At 44.1% G+C, this 22,932-nt stretch overlaps 1 protein-coding gene across 2 annotated transcripts; it reads left to right on the top strand.

Moving 5' to 3' along the window:
* Window positions 1-508: 508 nt before the first annotated feature.
* Window positions 509-22,501, top strand: C8A (complement C8 alpha chain). 2 transcript variants are annotated; one of them, XM_079313501.1, is made up of 11 exons: window positions 509-728; window positions 2,773-2,869; window positions 3,768-3,912; window positions 4,936-5,080; window positions 6,567-6,756; window positions 7,991-8,191; window positions 9,475-9,715; window positions 13,818-13,946; window positions 14,534-14,691; window positions 16,642-16,864; window positions 19,796-19,980. In XM_079313501.1, the coding sequence occupies exons 1-11, from the start codon at window positions 616-618 to the stop codon at window positions 19,945-19,947; spliced, it is 1,794 nt and encodes a 597-aa protein (XP_079169627.1). In that variant the 5' UTR covers window positions 509-615; the 3' UTR covers window positions 19,948-19,980. The 2 variants fall into 2 exon arrangements, with proteins under 2 accessions (XP_079169627.1, XP_079169628.1); XM_079313502.1 differs by lacking the exon at window positions 19,796-19,980 and adding an exon at window positions 22,167-22,501 and having other exon boundaries at window positions 510-728.
* The last annotated feature ends 431 nt before the right edge of the window (window positions 22,502-22,932 follow it).

Genomic DNA, 22,932 nt, shown 5'->3' with positions numbered 1-22,932 from the left:
TTAGATGTAGGGGACATCTTCCTCCCCCCAAATCACTTTAGAAAAGAAGGAATTCGATTTCCACGTTGCAGTGGCTGTGTAGGGCCATCCAAAAGCCAGGTGATAACTCACACCAGCTTTAGAGGTGGGAAACTGTCCCGTGGCAAGGGGAGGAAGCTGAACTGACATTTCCTTCATGTACACATTCCTCATAACACAATTTGTGCTAATCTTCAATTTGCTGCACTGGGAAGCTTTTCCCTGGTCAGCAACCAGACACATCAAAATTACAGTGAAGTCACTGTGGGAAATAACACGAGTTTCCTCCTGCTTCAATTAAAAGGAGGGCGCAGGCTGGATGAGAAACACCCTGCTGCAATAGGACTTGATTGACTTTAATGTGGAAACAGTTGCACAGTTTAATATATTTCCTTGCCAGAAAACCAGGAATTTGTTTCCAAAAGGGCAAAGGCCCCTGGGATGTGTCCTGATTCCTTGTGATTCGATCTGTGCTGCTGTCAATGATTTACTGCAGCATTTTGGAGCCTGGTGGGCTCCATGCACCTTCCAGCAGCCCTGAAAACTCAAAAGCTTTGGTTTGCTGATCTGTAGCAAACATTTACATATGGCAGAGCAATGTGGAGGAGGCTGGCTCAGCTCTGTGCCTTGATCCTGTCTGTGTTTTCACTGGCTCCAGCTCCAGCCCAGGTCTCGGCGTGCAGGGAGCTCCAGGCATTGCCTTCCCACAGGTGAGTCTGTTCCCTTCCCAGATTTCCATACAGGAATTACCAGCACACCAATCAGCCCATCAAGGCTTGTCCTGACTTGAGGTATATGCACAAAACTACCAGGGGAAAAAAAAAAATTAAATGAAAAATTGGCAGCTGTCCAAAGCCCAAGCCAGGCACTGTAATTCCTGCTTAAAAGAACTGTTTGCACAATGGTTTTCCTTTTACAGATGACTGCTAAGCCTTCTTAAACTTGCTCACCAAAATTACCAGGCTGGGTTTGGGCACTTGAAATGAATTCTCTATACAGGATGATTTATGAGTTAATATTTTTCATATTCTTTTGCATTATAATTATTTTACACTTGACAACACGAAGCTAACAAGTGCATGTGAATAACCCAGTTTTCAGTCCAAGCCACATCCTCAAACTTCAGGTTTTTTCCCTCATGAACAATATTATTAACTTATATGAGTGTCACTTGGGCTTTGAAGGAAAGGAATAAACAATTACATTTTTTCTAAAGCTAGAGTGTCATGATAGGGAAATGGGTGGATTTTTTTTTTTCTACAGCTATTAATTTCAAGCTTGTTGTAAAGGCAAATATGATTTAGGAGGATCAAAAAAAGGTATCAGTGATAATTGGAACATGGAGACAAGGAGAAGACGGAAAGGAAAAAAAAAACTGTGGTAGTGATACACTTAATTATGAAGGCTTATTCCAATAATCCCTTCTGAAAATGAACAAAGACGAGATTTTTGATGTTTGATGAACTTATCAAACAAGGCAGAATAATGAAGAGGTAAATGTAAAATCCAATGGAAGGTGAGCCAATTAAGCACTTTGTGAAGTGCTGAAGGATGCAGCCCACAAATCCTCCTGCCAGAGCACAAAGGCAGCAAAACCTGCATGTCCCTGGGCTCACCTGCAGCCTCCTGGGGTCTCATCACACACATCTGCACCCACAGGCTCCTTCCTGAGCTGCTGTGCCTTTCATTTAGTGCCTCTCTCTTCCCCAGGCTCTGATGGATCCCCCATGAGCTACACACCTTGCTAATTATCAATATTTCTCTTTGGACTGCAGTCTTGCAAGTAAAAAACAGACTGCTCATTAGTTAATCACCAAAATAATAATAAAAATAATAATGTGCTGACTCAGAATAAGCCCTCAAAATGCTTCTAAGGCTGTGGCAAACGCAGGGTTGTATTTGCATGGCACAGATTGCTCCTCAAGACAAAGAAATGGCTCATACAAATGAAGATTTTGGGAGTAGAGACAGAGCTAGAGATTGTCATGATGGGCTGGGAGGCAGGAGAAGTATTTTCTGGCTGTTGTGTAGTGATATTCAGGGTATGTGCAGAGAGTCTGATCCAAGAGCCAACACCGTACCTTTGCCCTTTTCTCCTCTCATAATATTCCTTGAGTTATTTTCTTCTTCTCAGAAATTGTGTATTTTGCTTTAGAAATACTCAACCACCAAACTCTTAGTCAAGGTCCTGTGTACCTTGTTCTCTCTGTTGGTTCAGCCATTCCCACCCCTCCACAAAGCCCTTGGAAACCAGGACCTGATTTCACACTTGCTGGGGAAAATCCTGACCATGAGATCACACTGGTGTAAAGAAAGTGACATCAAAACAGGCTCAGTAGGGATAAACATCCCTCTCCTGGAGATTGTGATGTGCTTCTAAAAAGAAAGGGGAAAAATAATTAATTTTTCTTTAAAGCCTGTCTCTTCATGACATTTCTTCTGTTTAATCAGGATGGTTTAGTCATATATATATATATTTTTTTTTTTTTTTAATTGCAAAGTATTGGAAAGGGCAAAGATGTCTAGGGAGAGCAGGAATCCCAAGACAAAAATCCCCAGGTACTGCATCTGCAGGCCCTGCTCAATTCTGATGGTGAATACTTGGATGGGACATCCTGGAATGTTTACGATTTCCTACAAACCATCTTCCTAGTGGAAAAACACACACACAGATCATTTTCACCCTTCCAGCCCTCAGCCCCTCTCAAAACACAGCTTCAAAGATCTCAGACCACTCTTTCTTCCCCTCCCTAGAAGAAGCAGCAGAGATGTAAATTCTCCAGCTCCTGTTGACTGTCAGCTGAGCCAGTGGTCAGGATGGACTGATTGCTTCCCTTGCCAAGAGAAAAAAGTAAGGATGCACTGTAATGTATTCATTTATCTTCAGATGTGTCTGTGATGAGGATGTACACACATTAATTATATATATTATACATATTCATCATTCTGAAGCATCCAGTAAACTCATCCAAATGTGATGGAAATGCTCCTCTGCTAGAGAGGCTCTTATTTACCCTGGTGTAAACTGGGGAATAAATTCATTCAAGGCAGCAGAACAGGAAAAGCAAAATCAAGGCAAATGGTGGAAGAATCAGGCCAGAATACTTGCCCAAGACTTTCTTCCTTTCCTGTCTCAGATTTAATTAAGTATCCCCTGATTCTTAATGCAAGTGAAAAGAAATTAGAAGAAGCCTTCATGCATCAGCTCCCGTTCTCATATTTTTCTATCATTTCACATATGTCTTCATAGTTTGAGAATTTATTTTCAAATACCTGACATAATTCTGCTTTGCACTGAGTTTATCTTATCCCTGCCTTTTTTATTCCTGTGCTTATAGACAGTATATTTTATCAGTAGATAATATGGTTCTTCTCCCTTTCTTAGCAGCAATCCTCATTAATAATCCATCAGGAATGTTGCAGGATCAGTGTTGTAATTAGTGTCTGTGTCCATCTGAGCTTGGTGCATTGCAGGACAAAACAGGACAAATTTTTCCAAGGTATAAAATAAAGATACTTTTAAAACAGCCTTTCCAGTAAGTTGAGATAAAACGAACTCCAGGCAAACCTGAGCTCCCAATTCTCCGCGACTCCCCTGCCTTTATAACATACAAAGCCTTCAAGCCACACAGACACATAAGGATAGGGATGCACAGTGGAAGGATGGTTTTGGGGGGTGTGTGGCCTGTGGAGGGGGTGTCTGTGGGCACACAGTGTCAGTGTCAGTGTCAGTGTCTGTGTCTGTGCAGCACCGGCACCGGCGGCTGCTGCAGCCAGCGCAGTTTGGAGGGAGTCGCTGCACCGGGCACCTCTGGGATGAGCAAGCCTGTCGAGCTGAGACAACCTGCACAGGGCCACCAGGGTGTGGGCAGGACTTCCAGTGTGAGGGAACAGGTGAGTGAGACAGCCATAAACCCCTCCAAAAGGTTTTGGTGCTGGGGGTATCAGGAGGGTGAGCAATACAAGGGAAAGCTAGAAATTTCCGCCCTTCATCATTCCCCCCACACACACTTTTACAGAAATCCACCCATGTTACACTCAGATTTGGATAGAAAAGAAGGCTGTCTGACATGGAGAATGTGAATTTTTCAGTGGAACAAAGAGAGTGGGAATATTCTGCTCCAACTGCTGTGCTGTGTGCTCACACAGCGCTCCCACAACGCTTTCTCCCCTGCTAGAGACAGAGTTCAATCATCAATCCAACCAGCAATCTGTTGGGGTGATTTAGTTATTTTTAGCCACCTCCAGCTCTGAGGATTAGGATAAAAAATGGTTGTTCTCTGAAACTTTGACTAGCCTTGACAGATTTTTTTGTTTCTACACAAATGGCTCAAACTTCCTTCCTGAGCGTTTAATGAAAATTCTGTCAAAATTTGGAGCCACAGGTCAACTTTGTGACCAGCTCATCATCACTCCACTTGGGGTAAATTAAGCAGTGCCAGTTCCCTCCTCAAGGCATTCTCCACGCTCCCAGAAGCAAAACCCCTTCCACTTCACCTTCCCTGCAAATATCCATTCTTACACTTAATTATTGCAATAAACTCCCCAAATGCCTCCTGCAATGGGAAGAGGAAAACTTGCATTTTAATAAGATGGAGTTGACTTCCTTAAGGCAAGAGATGAAGCTTTTCCTATAGCAACTTTCCAAGAGTGTGATTTTTAGAAAATAAAGTCAGGACAGTGGGGTGACCTCTCCTTGATTCCCACCTGCCAGAAGCCCCTGGGAGTGGCCAGCTTGGACTCTGTGCTGTGTTTAGCTCCCAGAAGCTTGGAAAACCAAATTCCCCATGGAATAACACCATGTTTAACACCCAGCATGACTTCTCGTGGCCCTGAGATGTGGGTGAAAAGCAGCACAATGAGTGCAAGCTGCCAGCCAGGATTTCTGGAGGGTGGATAAGCATCTGTGCACTTTAGGGCGCTGCATCAAACGGCACCTCGTGTGCAACGGAGACAGAGACTGCAGAGATGGGTCTGATGAGGATAACTGTGAGGATGAAGATACTGAAAGCCCTTGTGAACATCTGTTCCCCATCCCAGGGGTGGAAAAAGCAGTCCAAGGGTGAGTAATTAATCAATGGCTGCTCCTCTTGCAATCAGAACAGGCTTATGTTTCTTATATTGCTCTTCCTTAGTAATAGTGGTGATCCATGGATTGATAGGGGGCTGTACAAAACCCAAAGGGGAGGTGCTGTCATAGCAATGAGGGCTCATTCCAGCCCTTTGTGATGCCCTTTTTATACTCCTGAGAAAACAGATCCCAGCTATCTCACAGCTTTCTCCAGTTGTTAAAAGTAATGGACTAAAGCAAACAGCAGACTTTGGAGATGCAGCACCCTGCAGGCATTCATCCTTCAGGAGATTTAACTCCAGGATTTAGGACTTCAGAACACAGATTCAAGGCAGAGAGCCTGAGCTCCACAGGAGTATATGTAAATACTCCTCCCACAAAAATGTTTCCCTGTTCAGTCTCAAATTTTGATTAGGTAATACAGGCATAAGAGAAATCCAGAATAAAATTAAACTCAAAGGGAAATTGTGACTGTGACACTCCTGTTGAAAACCTTGTATTTTAACCAAGCTACTGCTCAGCCTCCCTTGGAGAACATGACCCTGCCTGTGGCAGAGAGATGGGAATGAGATAATCTTTAAGGTCTCTCCCAGCCCAAACCACTTTAGGATTTTATGAACAGGGCTACAGGATGAGAATGGAGCCAGCCCCTGTGTAAGTTCCCCATCATCTCAATCCAGCACTTTCTGGAGTCCATGAGATAAATGTCTCTGTGGCCCAGGGCCTGGGAGGGTCCATCAAAAGTTTTACAATTTTCACTGGGAACCCTGTTTAATCCTGCTCTCTGAAGTGTTCCTCCTGCAGAAGACTCAAAAGCAATGGCATTTGCTATCTTAGCCCTAAAGATGGTTCCCTTTGAGCAGAGCAGTGCTGCTGCCTAGTTTGAATAAAGCTTTCACTTTGGGCCACAGAATTACTTGGAATACTAAGTAATAGGAGGGATTTCAGAGGGCAGCAGCTGTGAGGGCTGGAGAGCAGGAAGAAGGAGGAATAAGGAAATAATAAGTGACAGACTTGGCAAAGCACAGGCTTCATGTCTAGGGAGGGTGTTAACTACTCTGAGAAACGGGACCATTATTAAAAAGAAAGAGATGAGATTAAGATAGAAAATAATTGCAGAGAATGCCAGGAAGCACTTTGTGACAATGAGATGCATTAGGCTTAAGAGGAACCTGGAGGAATTCCAGGACTTTGGGACTAGCTGTACTTGCTGGGAGGGGCTGGGCAACTACACTGATTTCTTCCATTTCTTGCATGTGAGTCCAAACTAATGGCATGGAAATAAAATGGCTGTTTGTCTCCTGGTAACTTTGGGAAGGAGACAGCAACAAGATAAACCCAACCCAGCTTTAAGTTCTATTCCAGTTCCTCAGCAGACCCAAACACAGATAACCTGGAGAACCTGTGACAGAGGAAATAAAACCATGGATAATTATGGATAATCCCAGTAATTTCCTGGGCGCCACTTCATTCCAAGGTACAACATCCTGACAGAGGAAGGGAGGCAGAACATTTACGACCCTGGGTTTTTTGGGGGGCTCTGTGAGTACGTGTACAACGGGGAGTGGAGGGAGCTGCAGTACGACGCCGCCTGCGAGCGCCTGCACTACGGCGACGACGAGAAGTTTTACCGCAAGCCCTACAACTTCCACCTCTACCAGTTCCTGGTGAGTGCCAAATTCAGCAGCAATTTCCCAGCAAAAAGACAAATTTCTCACAAGGATATCAAGCACGTTCCACCTGCGGGTTGACTGTCTTTGAGGTACCTCAACAGGCACTCAATGCACGCCAAGGAACTCGCGTGCTTTGTCACCCAGGCGTCCCCACTGCTCCCTCACTCAGAGCCAAGATAAAGGTATTTTCTCTAAATTCTCAGAGCCAAAACAAAGGTGTTTTCTCTAAATTCTGCTATTAATGAGCTGAAGAGCTTGCACAAGCCTTCTGCCTCTCTAGGGATGGAGCTGTAAAATTTTTTTTTACCGTGTGTAAAATGGTAACAATGCTGCTGGTTCAATCTTTGGAAGCATTCTGAGTCTATGGCATGGCTGCAAGGGGCATAAATCTGAATTCTGAGTGAGATGGGGATCCTGAAACCCACACAATACCCACAGTCCATGAGGTCACACCTGATGTTGGACACTGATCCAAGCAGAGCAAGGATTAGTTTGGATTTCCCTCATTATAAGTGGGTGCCTTGACCTCACTATTCAACATTTATCATGTTTTTTGACACGAATGAATGAAAACATGTTATTCCTGGTTAATATTACTCAATACAAGTAACTTTCTCTTAGCAGGCAGAGTTCCTTAGCCCCCAGTTTGAACACTGACTTTTTACAGAGCTGGCAAACACAGCCCCAGCTCAGCAGAGCTGCTCGATTCCACGTGCCAGCAAAGTAGAGCTGTCAAGGAAAAGGTCACTTCTCTAAAACACAGGCAAAACAATGTTTGTTTTCCAGCCTTGCCATTGTAAATAGATGTTGAATTTTTCTTTTCCTAAATAAATTCATCCAGAAGCAGACTGGAGAGGAAAAAAAAAATAAAATCAGTCAAAATAGTTAGAATTTGGCAGAGCTGTAAAGAACTGGAAGGAGGGTTTTCTAATGGGAAGTGTCAGGCTGTCTTAATAGGTACCATTACCAGCTTTGGCTCTGAGTGGCTAAACACAAACCTCTCCCCTGCTTGGAGATGGATGAAGAAAAATGCTTGGCTTTATCCACATTTCTCACATATTTCCAAATGAAATGGCACAGAACTTAATTCCTTATTCCACATTCACTGAAATCAATGCTGGTGCTGTCAGGAGCATCATGGGCTTTAGCAGAGGTATTCCTTCAAGAAACAGAGATTAAAAAGGAAGGGAAGCACCTGAAAAATTAATGTCTGCTCCTTTCATTTTAGGCTCATGCTGATTCTGGGTTTTCTTACGAGTTTTACGACAATTCAAAGGACCTGCTTGACGCCCTTAAAAGTGATAAATCCAAAGCAGGAGGCGTCACTGTTGGAATTGGGCCTGGAAGTGGAGAGGTCATGTTCAACCTGGGCCTCTCTTTATCAGGTGGCAAAGGATCCCTGAAGAATTTCACACAGTATGATGCAAAGGTAAAAAAAAACAAAACCAAAAAACAAGCAGATCAGGGATGCATCTGCTGCAGTCACATCATCTGTGCATCCCGTGGTCTGGCTGTAACTTATGTCAGTTTATTCTCTCAATTGCATTTTTTAACACAGGGTAATTGTACCTTAATTTGTTCATGTAATTGCAAGAGTATGATCGTTAGTAATCCTGTTTGCTGTTCTTGGTATGTTTTAGCAAACAGGGAGTGGGAATAAAATTGAATTACAGACTGCCACGGCACATGTCATCTCACCCCATCCTGTTTCATGGCTACATTAAGCACATAAATAAAAAAATGCTTAGAAGTGACAATGAGGGAGGAGGGAATACCAAGATGCTGATCAAAACAATTATCCTCAAGGAATGATCTCTGCTAGCAAATATATCTTGCTCAAATTAATACAAGCTGCCTCGTGATGGGGAAATAGGCTACTTTTTACAGGAGGTTAAAATACCACTCTGAAAAAATAGCACCTGATAATAGGGTGTACTTCTCACAGAGGGTTTACATCATGGACTGGCTGTGATGACCTCTTTCCAATCTAATAACATGAGTGCTGGTATTTCCCACATTTACCGTGCCCCATCTCCACTTCTCTCCGGGCTGCTGACAGAAAACAATAAAGAAGAATAACTTTGATGGTGTTCTGAGTTAAAATGCCCTTAAAAGCTGTTTGAAATGAGCACCATTATAGTATTTACTGTGCCCTTGTCCAGACTCACATGATGTTTGCAGCTAAATGATGATCAGTTATTGGAGGAATCATTTAAAGGGCTGCTCATGTTGCAGTGGAGACTTGTCCAAAGCAATGGCAAATACAGAGGTGGAGCTTTGGAGCAGGTGTCATAGCCAGGAAATTCTCCCTCCATCAGCATCTTCCTGGCCAGGGAATCTCCCCTCTGCTGGGCTGGGTTTGACCCTTGTGCTTTGTCACTCATTGAGTTGGTGAAAAGAGCAAAAAGGGAATAAACAGTATGGAAAGAAAACCAGAAAAAGAAATTGTAGAAATGGAGAATGGAGTGGAATCATGTGGAGCCCAACTCTGATCTTATTCACACATCAATAAAACTCCTGTAGTACCCAAACCCCCAAGGGCCTCCACCTCTAGAGAAAGAGACTTTAAAAAAAAAATACCATTATTTCATTTAAAATCAGGTTTATTTTCATGCCTGCACTGACATCTAGAAACTCAGGCTTTTCCCTGCAAGCCTAAAGATTAGAAATTTGTTTAAATTAATGTTGACTGCAGCTGCTCTTTACCTGCAGGATGTTGGATTCATCAGGGCTGTGACCAAGGTGCAGACAGCCCGCTTCAAGATGAGAAGGGACAACATTGTTTTGGATGAAGATGTGCTGCTCTCCCTGCAGGACCTCCCAGACACCTACAACTATGGCATGTATGCCAAATTCATCAACGACTATGGCACCCACTTCATGACATCTGGCACCATGGGGGGTGTCTTTGAGTACATCCTCGTCATCAACAAGGAGGAAATGCGAAGAAAAGGTCAGAAAAATCAAAATATACTCTCTGTTCTCAGCTCTCTGCTTTAAACCTGGCATTTCCAGCCTGGTGGCCACATGGTTGGAGTGTCACTCAAGCTTCCTGCTCTGATTTCAGAAATACCTGGGTGAGGGTTTGGTTATTTAAGGAAGGAACGTGAGCATTGTTTTCTCAATTTTTTTTCAGTGTCACTTGCAAATCTTCTCCTATTTCTCGTCATCTTTGTTCACCATGAATGCTGCAAATCCACCCAGAGCTCAGCCCTCCCACATTTCAGCCTGTTCATAGCAAAGGCTGCAATTTTCTGTAAATAGAAATATCACACTGCACTTGGCAATACTTCTGCCACTTTACTCTGCTTAGTGTCACATCTGGAGACTAACAGACCCCTGTTAGCTCCACTTCTCAACAAATTGGAGTGGATGAGGCTGGAGAGCCCTACCTCTACATCTCAGTTAGATAAAACACCCTCTGCAGATGGGGAGAATGTGAGGATTGCCATTGCTAGCAAGTCAAAAGTCTAACATTTGTCCTGATCAAAAAACACTGGATGCAGAACAATAATATGGGATTTTAGCTCAATAACCAGGTTGTCAACTTTAGTAAAGGTGCCAACAATGCAATAGATCCCATTTTCCCCATCACTGTGCTGTGTTGAGGGTACCCAGACACTGATGCAAAAGGAAATTGTAATCTTGGACAACAGGTGCAAAATTGCTGTAACTTCAGCAATTTCAATAATTTTCATGGCTCTGCCTCTGGTTTGAAATGGTTTGGTCCCATCAGCATTAGGATAACTATGCACTCCACATTGCACATTAACCATGCCAATTTTTCCACAAGAAATTGCTGATTGAGGGAATTTTCATCAAGTTCCTGAACCTCTAATGTTTGGAAACACGATGCCTCTTCAAATTACTTCTTCACTTTGAAGGGTGACTGATATAGAAGTGAACAAGGTCTTGGCAAGCAAGTCTTCAGGAAGCAGACTGCCAAATTCAGAGGAAGAATTAATCAAGAGCACATGGAGGGAGGCTATTATTTTGCTTTATCTTGTGCTTGCTGTGTATGTAAGGAGATTTACTGCTACGAGATGCTTATCTTAGGAAAGAAGGATGCTGAAGTCCAGCAAAAGACAAAAATGTGCCACAGCAGAGATTAAATTTTCATTCTAATGCAGCACCATTCTGTAATTTTCATCTAATCCAGGCTCTGCCATAAAGTCCACCCTTACCAAGCCAGCAGTGCTCTGTGTCACTGACCCAGAAGGACCCACCTGCAGTGTCTGATATGCCACTGTCTGGAAGCATTTGCTAAAAAACCCCCTGATTTCTCTAATGTTGATCACAGCCATGCTTGGAGGCTGTGTTTGCAAGAGGATTATCCTCCTTCCCTGAGGAATGGTTAGGAATCAGGATATAAGTGCTCAAGTCTTAAAATGAGAGCTTCCTAAGATGAGTCTGAAGCTCTGCAGATGCATCACTGTGTGCCCACAGGGCTGAGCATGGCTCTGCTTTAGATCAACCATCCTGAGAGACACCCAGCCCACCAGGCTGTTTGCTAAATGCTCTGAAACAGGGAATATTCATGTTTTTATAGACCAGTGACTGAAGCACAAACTCAGGGCAAAGATCCCTTGGCTGAGTCCTCCCTGATTGAGACACAGCATCTGGTTGAGCACAGAGCTGGACTTGGAGCATTTAGGAAACCTGAATTTTGAAAATAAAATCACTTTGTCTGTTTAGATATCCAGTGCAGAGCTCAGGGCTGCAGTTTTGCTGCCAGACCCATTCCCAGCTTTCAGGCTGCAAGGGCTTATATGGATGTGGTCATGAGTGAAATAAATACACGTGTCAGAACGAGGTCCCTCGTTGCTCTGCCATCAATATTTTTCATTACTTGTTTTTAAAATAGATTGTTATGGTTCTATTATTTAGCAGAAAACAGTATAATGTGTTCACACATTACAAGAACATTTATGGGAGGAACATTATGCGAGGAGTAAATTAGAAAGAGTCTTCATATATTCTGATTAATTCAAAATGCAGCAGTAAATCTTATCACTCGAGCACATTTAACTATCACAAATTATATCATATTAAAAAAAAAAAAAAAAACAACAACCCTATCAGGGCTTCCCCCCTCAAGTGCCAATATTTACTGAGGCCACCCTTTTGCAGTGATAACCACTTTTCATTTATCAAAACCAGATCTTGCCACGACCAATAGCAAATGGTATCGACAGCCCCTCGCTGAACATAATTACTCAACAGGGACCATGGCAAATCAATTAATCAGGGTGTTCCTCAAGCTTAATTTTATGGCACTCCAGCACCAAGATAAGCAATCACTCATATTGCTTTGGGTGAATGAACTTTACCCACTGTGTTTACAACTGTTGAACAGTTTAGTTGGAGTAATGGAGTGCTGCAGGTTTAATCTTTCTCAAGGGCCCAGTTCTGCAGTGGGATGCTCCAGTCTGGAGCACGTTTCAGCTCTCCCCAGTTTGAAGCCAGGACCTGCACCCCCTTTGTCAGGATGCTGAGTAGCTGGACCTGGACAAGCTCTGGGCCCAAGGGAACCTCACAGGGTCCAAAATACCTTGTGCAGGTGAAGGAAGGGGGTTCTGCCCCTCCTGGATGTGCTGCATCCAGCTCTGGGGTTCCCAGCACAGGAAAAACATGGAATTGGTGGGGCAAATCCAGAGGAAATCACAAAGCTGATTAGAAGAATGGAGAACCTCTCCTGTGAGAAAAGGGTGAGGGAATTTAGGTTGCTCATCCTGGACAAGAAAAGGCTCCAGAGATATCTCAACCTTCCAGTGCTTAAAAGGGCCCATCAGAAAGACAGATTTTAATCTGGGGTTGTTGTGATACAACAAGGGATGGTGGTTTTCAACTAAAAGAGGGTCAATGTAGATTAAAGAAGAAGATTTTTTACCGTGGTGAAACACTGGCACAAGTTTCCTGGAGAGGGGGTGGATGCCCCATCCCTGGACACATTCAAGGCTGGTTGGATGGGGCTGGGAACAAACATGTATATTTGAAGATGTCCCAGCCCATGAGGGAGAGGGGCTGGACCAGATGGCCCCTAAAGATCCCTTTTAACCCAAACCATTCCATAATTCCACACCACCAGAGTGTTCCAGCAATATTTCAAACACAATCAAGGGGAGGCTGTTCAGCAGATGATGCTCCAGGGTGGGACTTGGACAGAGGTTGAAACTTCAGACCATTAAACCACAACACACAAACCCCACTGACCTCTGTGCCATGGTGTTGATCACCAGGCTCCTTTGGAAAACACTTTAAGGTCCTCTGACAAAAAAAAAAAAAAAAAAAAAAAAAAAAAAAAAAAAAAAAAAAAAAAAAAAAAAAAAAAAAAAAAACCAATATAAAAGTTACCCATTACTTACAATACCGACATTTACTTAAATCAATGGACTTTTTTTACTACTAAAGAGAACTGCCTTGTATTTGCAGTACACTTACATAAAACCAGGCTGTATGAAATATGCACATTGCTTACCTTGGTGAAACCACCTCATTAGTTCCCTTCTCCCCTCTGCAGTCTCTTCATGGCTCTCCAGTTACATATTTTCATGATGTATGTGGTGGTGCTGGCAGCAGCAGGCAGGAAAGCTCTGGCAGCTCTCAGCACACAGACCTTCTCTCAGTCACTCCTTAAAGTGCTGCTTTAGCCATTAACAGCTGGGTCAGGATCCTGAATTTAGGAAAACCAGTGAGTATCTATAGATTTCAGCTGCTGTTCCTAGCTTTACCATAGATATGAGTTAGTCTGTAAAAAAAAAAACCAACAAAGTTTGTTGTTAAATGTATAGATTAAACAGGGACATTTGTGCCTGAAGTCTTAAGATTTTTACTTTTTTCTAATATTTTTTGAGGAAACAGTTTTTACACCTATTAATGATAGGCCCAGTATACCCCAATAAAACATTGGGGTTTTCCACTGTCCTCTGCCCAGAATAACTTTTGACTTTGAAATACAATCCATGAAAATAACTGAATCTTTTCTTCAATGACAGAAAAAAAGAAGCAGGAAAAGGAAGATCACTGAATTTACCTGTCTGCTTTCTGGTTTGCAGCCATCAGCAGAGAGGAGATAAGTGCCTGTGTTGGCCTGTCCCTTGGCGTTACATTCAGCAAGGACACAGTGGCTCTGGGTACATCTGTGACACACTCTGACTGCAGAAAGAAAGGATTCCTGAAAACTGGTACAGCAGGGCTCTGTTGGGGCTCCTTGGGTCACCTGGGCACAGAGATTTGTGTAGGGTCACACAAGGTTTGAGGAAGGGAGCCCTGGTGCCATCCCCCAGACAAGTGGGGCCACAGGAACTTTGGGTCCAGGAGTGCTGATCCCTCTTAAAAGAGCAGGAATGAATGCAGCAATACCTGGATTAGAATCAGGCTGTGGGGTGGGCTGGGAGGCTGCAGTGCTCAGCAGCAGCAGACTGGGCATGCATGGCAGCTAAAAAAAAGAAAATTGACTCTAAAAAGTACTCAAAGAGGGCAGAACCCCCAGATTTGTACATCTCATTGTGATCTACTGCCCACGTCCTGCCCAGAAACCAAGGCTGGAGCAGTGCAGGCCCTTCAGGTCCTATCAGCTTAGAGGATTTGGGATGCTCAGCTTGTCACCTTGTGATAAAGTGTCAGGGCTCACCCCACGAGCAGAGAGCACTGAGCTCACATCAATCCCAGCTCCCTGACAGCCCCCTGCACCACTGCTCTCCTTCCAGCAGCTTCTGGAGCCTGTGTGGCAGCAGCAGCTGAATAAAACCTGTGCAATTCAACTTTGCAGATGCCAAGAGCCACGGTGCAGTTGTGGAAGATATTATTCCTCGGGTTAGAGGAGGAGATACCACTTACAGTGGAGGGCTCCTGGAGAGCTGGGATGGCAAAATGTATCGTCACTGGGGCAGGTCATTAAAATATAATCCTGCTGTTATTGATTTCCAGGTAAGGCTTTTCTGCAGTTGAAGGAACTCTGCAGCTCTAAGGAATGAAAGTGTAGCCGAGCAGATCATTTCGTATTTTTATTGTGATCCCATCACAGAACAAGATTAAATGTAATGGGCCACTGATCTGGTAACCTCTTATTCATTTCACAATGGGGAGTACATCTCCCACTGCCTGCATCCACAGGGAGATGGACAAGGAGCTTAATGCTGGATTAGTGCCAGGTTAAGTTTCTGATGTGTTCCCCAACAATGAATTGCAGCTGTATCCATCCCCAGTGTTCTCCCTGATGCTGTCCACCCTCCTGGATAAGCAGGGGGCTCACAGGGGGCTGGGGAAGGAGCAAAAGCTCTGCAGAAACAGCTCCCCTCTAGGAGTTGTCTGTGCAGGGAGCTCCTGGCTGCTTTGTCAGGTGGGTCCTGTCTTTGTCCACACTCCAGAAAGAAGGTTTGTGGCCATAAAAATCAGCAAGGCTCTAATCTGCCTTTTGTTTCCCATAAAATGGGAAGATCACTGAAACATTCTATAGAGCTTCTGGGGGGTGAGGAGAAGGGTGCAAGCAGAGGAGATGGAAAAGGACAGAGAAGAGCAACCCTACAAACAAATAATACAGAGCAGAGCTGGCAGAGGCAGGAGGGGGTGGCTGCACCTCCTCAACTGTGGGCAGCAGGACCACAAGTACCCCAAGGTGCCAAGATCATCAGTCTGCTCCAGGAGAAGCTGTGGGGTGTGGGGAAAGGACATGCTGCCATTTCTATCCCTCTTGTCTTCATTTGAAAGCAGCTCTGAAAGCTCTGGCAGGGAGTGGGAGAAGGGAAAATGGATTTGGGAATTATCTGTGTTATTGGCAGGGCATGAAGGACAGTGCAAGCCTTCCTGGGCAGCCCCTGATGGCAGAAAGATCTGATAACAGAGATGTGCTTTCAGTTCCAGCTGCAGGTTATTCACCTTTTTGCACAAGTTCCCATCAATTCTGGGCAAAAATTCTTGCACTTTTCCAGTAAAGCATGCACTGACCTCTCTGTTGGCTGCTCCAGAGCTGAGCAGTCACCCTGCAGTCAGAGCTGCCACTTCAGCAGCTCTTATCTGCATCCCCTCAGTTTGGCAAACAGGCTTCTGCAAATTTGGCCAAGGGCTCTTCCCAAAACCCAGCTGATCCTGATCCTGATCCTCCCCACAACCATTGCTACAGTGCCTTGCACAGTGAGCTGTCTTTGGAACAAATTCCTGGCCTAGACAGGGAGTGTTTGCACAGGTACATCAATAAATGCAAATAAGTGTCCTCACACAGTCCCAAATTTTTATCTTTAATACCCATTGAATATTAATATTCAGTTGGGGATGTTATAATTGCTGCCCAAACTGGACTATTTTTGCTGACTGGTATATAGGAACTGTGTTTTGCTGCTGGAAAATATGATGAGTGAGTTACATTCCCAAAGCTGTAGATGACAGTATTATTTCACTACATCAAAGGGCAGAAAATATATAGGCAAAATTCCTCATTCTCAGCATTTACTGGATATTTCACGATCTGGCCACTGCAAGTGATAGGATGGCAATAAATTTTGATGATACCCTCTGTCCAAAGCTCTTACCAAAACATTTTCTTCAAAAAGGCAAAAAGCATGCAAGGATCTCAGGGATTGTGACAGCACTAAGAAATCAGTCAAAAAAACCCAGGCTTACTGGGGTGTTTTAATTTATCATTTGATTCCACACTAAAGCATGTCCAGAAAAGCCAATCCCACACAAACCTCCAAGATGAGGAAGGTTTTGGAACAGTGGCTCCTCACTGGGGCAGCAACACATTTGCATGATGTACATGCAGCTGTCAAGGATGACAAATGAGTTTTCCCCCAGTCCTGAATTTTTCCAGCAATGTCACAGCCTCCCAGTCGATGCCCAGCCAGAATTGTTTCCATGCCATCCATCTCCATCCCCCTGCAGCTGCAGCCCATCCACGAAATCCTGAGCAGGAGCAAGCTGGGCAGCATGGAGAGCAAGAGGCAGCACCTGAGGAGGGCTCTGGACGAGTTCCTGCAGGAATTCAGCCCCTGCCGCTGCAGAGAGTGCCACAACAACGGGGAGCCCGTCCTGCTGGGGGACACCTGCTCCTGCCACTGCCCCCCTGGCCACAGGGGCCCTGCCTGCGAGCAGGGGCAGCACCCAGGTGAGAGCCCAGCTGGGGCAAAGCAGCACAGGGATGGATTTCCCCTTCCACCAAACTAAACCAACAGCTCCTGGTGTCCGCACATCCATCCCACCTTCCCTTCTGTGGTTTGTTGCTGTATTATGCCTTGTGAGAGACTGGGATTAGCAGCTCAGGAGGGGAGGGAATGGTATTAAATTGAAAAAGAACAGGGTTATAATGCCTTGGGTTTCAGCTTTTATTTTTTATTTTTATTTTTTAGATTTTTCAGAATCTCTGCTGCTTGGTGTGTAACTCTGAAACTTCATGCTAGGTGTTAGTAAGGTCTCTTCACAGGGTAGTTAGACAAAACAATTCCTTTCTAGCTAGAGAATCAAACTGGTACCCAAAAAGCAGAAACAACAGTGAGGGAAAGGGGGCAAACCAGGGGGCTGAGACTTCCTAGACTGGGGCTGTGGCTGGATAATTGACCCCAAGATGTAGATGAACCAAAACTTATAAAAGTGTAAAAACTCATGACTGGGATCCACTTTGGATTTGATTTGGGTATAGCCCAGGCCAGGCTCTTGCACTGCCAAAGGTGCATCCTTTCAATAAATACATATTTTATTCCTTTTACTCTATCTAGTCTCTGCTCCAGGTCAGTTAGATTTAATATGATGATAAAAATCTTCCCTGTGAGGGTGGTGAGACCCTGGCACAGGTTTCCCCATCCCAGGCAGTGTCCAAGGCTGGACAGGGCTTGGAGGAACCTGGGACAGTGGAAGGTGTCCCTGCCCATGGCAGGGGATGGAATGAAATGTTCCCTTTCAGCCCAAATCATCCTATAATTTATTATTACTATAAATGGAAATGAGGGTGTGTTTAACTGCTGGATTAAATAGAGGAAATCCTCTGGAGTGCTCAGGGCATCCCACTAAGAATGGCTGCTCAAAGTGGGAGAGAACAAAAGAGCAGGCAAGGAGGGGAGGGAAGGGGAAAAGCTCAGGTGAAGCAACTGCTCACACAACATGCCACCAAAAAAGCCATTTTAGCAAAAAATTGCTATACTGCCAGATTTCCCACCCCCTCCCAGGATGCATTTTGACTGGAGTGTCTATTTTGGGGTGAAAAAATATGTTTTTCCAAAGTGGCAGGCTTATATTTATGTTTTCTTTGTCACTTTCTATACTATCTTAAAAAGTTAAGTGGGTAGCAAAAAAAGCTGAGGTCAGAACAAGCTCTTTCATTTCCAAAAAAGTTGCAGTTCTCTCTGGATATTTTTGTCCAGATTCATGATGAGAAAAAAAAAGAAAAAAAAAAAAAAGAAAAAAAATCTATATCTCAGCACATGAAGCTGGCAGAAAAATCCATCTTCTGAGCAGTTCCACCAGGCAGAGCTCCAAGCCTTCAACCCTGGGCTCATCACTGGGGTCTCACCAGTGGAAAATCAAAGCTGAGATGAGATAAGAAGTTGGAGCAGAGCTGGGGAGATGGCTTGTGAGGCTGAATGCCAAAGCTTTGCTTCAGTGGCTGATAAGTGGGTTTTTTTAAAAAAGCTCAGATTCTTTGTCTCCCAATGTCAGGAATTTGCTTGGGAAACCCAGAAATCTGCCACAAAGCAGAACACTGGACCAACCAGCCCTGTGCCCCTTGATTTTAGCAACAGTGGGGACAGGCACACTTCTAACTCATGGGCAATTTTTAGCTTCAAATTCTCAATTCCAAAACTCATTTAAGACCAAGTTAATGTTTTTGTTTTTTAAAAGCACAATGCTCCAGCAGATGGAAAACCCATCTTCCCAGCCAGCACTAAGAGCACATGCATCCATTTGTGCTGTCTGGATTAATAAAGTGCCCAAGCCAGGCATGAAGGCCAGATGAGTAAATAAAAAATGACAGTAAATGACAGGCATCAAGCAATCGCATCATTCAGGAGCACAGCCATAATCCATAGTATCGACCACTCCTGACAACTCTGTACTGTAATGAAAAAGCTTTGGAGTGACCCATCTCCAGCAGGAGATTTTCACAACATCCCCACAGTGTCAGGGCACTGCTGTCCCTCTGCCTTGGTCAGAGGAGAGGGAGCTGCTGCAGAGAGAGCTGTGCTTTGGGAAAGGAAAAGCAAAGCAAAGGTTTCCAGGTGAGATGGACTGTTGGAGTCAGTGAGTCAGGGGTCTCTGAATTCTTCAGAGAGAAATCAGAGTGCAGGGATTGAATTAAAGCCTTTGGATGGATTGAAGTATATTAAGCCACTCACACATAAAGTAGAAGTTTAAGTAGAAGTAAGTCAGTAAGTTTCAGGGTGAGCTCTAATGTTTTTAATAAGTGAAAGGTTTAGATTCCAGAGTAGCAGTGCAAGTTCTAGTGAAGCTAAAAAAACGTGCTGATGTTTTCAGTAGAGCCTCCAGGCCCACAGCTGTAAACAGTACTTAGACATTAAAGTAAGAATATTGTTTCATTTTTCAGATAGAATGAGATAGGTTGTATGAGTAGTTATATGTAACCTAGAGTGTTAAGAAACTAGGATTCTAATAGGTTAAGGAGTGCTGGTCTAAGTTTGTGTCTTAGCTTGTTAAAAAAAAATCTATATAGGATATATATATAGGATATATATGTATTGGGGAGAGTTGGTGCTTATTGCCACTGCTTCTTGCTCTTTGATTTTTGCCATCACTTTTGCCATCACTTTTCTGCTTGCCTTTGAGACTGATGTGCTTTGTGATAAATAACATTTTTAGCAGCTATTAGCTGCTTTGCTTGTTTAATATAACCAATGGAGTTGGTGCTGAGAGCACTGGAGGTTCCTAACCTCACAGTGACAAGAATCTGCTGTCGGTGTTTGTGCGATGCTGATTCACCCACTGATCTCACCATGGGATAGAGCAGGGAGTCCATATCCTGAGAAGCTTCAGCCAGACCTGAACCCCCTTTTTTTCTGTTTTTTCTCCCCGTTGTTGTGTGTGCCAGGTGGAGAGGTGGACGGGCACTGGAGCTGCTGGTCGGGCTGGTCCCCGTGCCAGGCGCGGACGTCGCGGCGCAGCCGGCACTGCTCCAACCCTGCCCCACGCCAGGGTGGGCAGCCCTGTGCTGGGAGAGACCTCCAGAGCAGAGCCTGCTGAGCACCCCAACTGCCTGGGATGGGCTGGTGCCAACCTGGCACCTGTGGGTGCTCCAGAGAGTGATGGAATTACCCACCGGGAGGAATAATCGACCAGCGATGCGCTTCTGCACGCGCTGCGTAAACCCGAACTGCTCCCAAACTCAGCCAGATTCCTTGGGGGGAAAACTGGGGAAAAACTGGCAAACACTTGGAAAAAAAATCTGGGGAATCTGACTTAAATGGCTAAAAAAAAAAAAACCCAAAAAATCACGCTAAAAATGGCCTTGGGAGTCCTAAATTCTGTGTTGAAACACCCAAAATCGCCTCTAAGATATCAAAAAATGGCCCCAAACTTGGTGAGGGATTTCTGGAGGGGGAAGCCAGAAAAAGGCTGGGGGGGAAAAAATACAGGGGAAATCTGATTTTAAATGGCCCAAAATCTGCCCTAAAATCTGCACTAAAAATGGCTAAAATCTGCACTAAAAATGGCTAAAATCTGCACCAAAACCCCCCCCCCAAAAAAATAGTCCTAAACCCCAGCAGGATTCCATAGATTTCTGAGGAAAAAGAACCAGGAAAAATGCTGGGGAAAAAAATCTAGAGAAAATCACATTTAATGGCCAAAACTCCCCGAAAAACATACGAAAAAATGGCCATAAAAATCCTAAAATCTGCACTAAAAAAATCAAAACATGGTCCCAAAATCCATCGAGATTCCAAGGATTTCTGAGGAAAAAAAACAGGAAGAAGGCTGGGGAAAAAAATCCAGAGAAAATCACATTTAATGGCCAAAACCCCTCAAAATCATACTAAAAATAGCCATAAAAGTAATAAAATCTGCATTAAACACCCTAAATCGATCACAATTCCAGAGATTTCTGGGAAAAACATTGGGAAGCAACTCCTTAAAAATCCACACTAAAATATAAAAAGCCAAAATGCCCCCAAAAAGTCCTAAACCCTGATGGTTTTGCCCCAGCAGATGTGATGGGAGCCCCAGCAGTGCCCAGCATTGCAGCCCAGGAGAAAGCAGAGAATCCACCCAAAGGAATTGGAGCTGCTGGGTGACCACAGGGCTACAGAGTGCCATGAAATAAATTCACTGTCAGCATTTCCATAACTGAGCTTGACTCTCAGAGAGTTTCTATCTTTTCCTTTGGGAAAAACAGGAAAAGCTCACCATCTATGCAGTTGGTATTGACATATGTACCAGGAAACTTTTGTAAGTTGGCACTGTCAGATTTGTAAGTCCAGCATATTGGCCAGGGCTGCATTTGCAGCAAAGCCATATGCTGCTCTGCATGGAGAAGGCCTCAGCATCCTTGCAAAATGTTAGCCCAAGCTGATGAGGAATTTAAAATAAATAAATGAAGCAATAAATAGAGAGGCTTGGGCAGGGGATGTTCCCACACAAGCAAAGGGTTTTGCTCTGTGAGATCAGTGATGAATTGACTATTAGCACGCAGGCATTTTATCTCCCAGGCACACAGAGCCTGAGAAGATGCTAACAGGCTGCTTGATTTAAGGGGCTTTTTTTGAATGTGGGATGTAAATCTCAGCACAAGAATGCACACAGTATTGAACTGTGCCCAGAGACCACTGCCAGAGCCTGCAGCTCCCTCTTCTTAATGAACTGCCACAAAAACCTGGGATGGACAGAAGGAAAATGGCACTTCATTTTACTGAGCTCTCCACTGCAGGGAAAAAAAGGGGGGAAAAACAAAGCCCTGAGAAGGAATCAGGCATTACAAACAACAACAGCACCAAAACCTCAAAGCACAAAGCAGCCCTTCTGTGGACATTTGAATGGAGAGAGGGAGTAGAAAGGAATGGTGGTTTAGTGAAAGAAATTGCTCAGGTGCTTGGAAATGCTTGTTTTTCAACTGTGTGTCAGTGGGGATTTACAGGCTGACACTCAGCTGATGTAAATCAGTGTTGCTCCTTCACTTCAGCTGATTTATGGCACCTGAAGACCTGGCCCCATATTTTCTTTTGTGGGCATGTTTGCCAAAGGCCAATTCTCTCACCACTTTTTTATTGTTTGTAAATGAAACTACAGGCTGAAAACAACAAGCCATGGTGTCAGAAACCCTGAGATGGATTGTTCTGTGAAAAATCCCTTTGCTGGGGGGCACAGCTGTGCCCTTTTGGGCCAACTTTGCAATTCCAGGGGAAGGAGCTGTTCACCCAGAAAGGAATTTACTCCCAAGGGCTTGAATTTGATGTTTTCTGTGTTAGGAAATGCAGCAGCATGAAGCAGCCATGGATCAGTGTGACTTAGACATGCAAAGGAATGTGAAATGTGGGATCACAACAGGTGATTTAATGAATGCTGTTTGTCATTGGGCTGCCAGGTTTTGGGGAACCTGAGACAGAGCTCTTACATCAAGGACCAGTTTGGCTCACAAGCAATTCTTACCTTTATATCAACTTCTTAGGACTCAGGAAAATGCCTGCAAGTAAATGAGTACAACATCACCTCAGTCACAAAACCAAGTGTGCTTCTTTTTGACCAGAGGGGAGAAATTAATGAACAGAAAGATCTGATGCCTTGGAGGCTGGGGGAAGATGGGGCCAGCAGGAAAACAACCTGCAACCTCAGCTTTTAGAGGTGTTTCTAGAAGGATAAAGCACAGAAAAACAAACAAAAAAAAAAAATTAAAATGCATGCAAAATCCCACCATGAAACATAAAAATTATATGTTTTACCTGCAGCTGTTCATTCTCATCACTCACCTCACAGCCCAAGGCACTGAGACACAAACCCAAGGGCTTCCTTCAAACACCAAGGGCAGGAGGGGAGTGCCCCTCTCCTCCCCCTCCACCCCACATCCACATGCTGAAACCCAGGAGCAGTGAAGCTGAAGTCAGAAGAAAGGAAGAAGCTGCCTGTAAGGTCTAAGGAGAAAAAAAAAAAAAAAAAAAAAAAAAAAAAGGTTATGAGCAATTACACATTTACAATGGCAGTGGAAGAAGCTAATATATCTCATGCTGAAGTGGGCAG

The sequence above is a fragment of the Erithacus rubecula genome, assembly GCF_903797595.1.
Source record: "Erithacus rubecula genome assembly, chromosome: 10".
In the NCBI taxonomy this organism is placed as follows: Eukaryota; Metazoa; Chordata; class Aves; order Passeriformes; family Muscicapidae; genus Erithacus; species Erithacus rubecula.
Note: the sequence above shows the minus strand (reverse complement) of the source record. Positions and strands in the feature narration are given on the sequence as shown.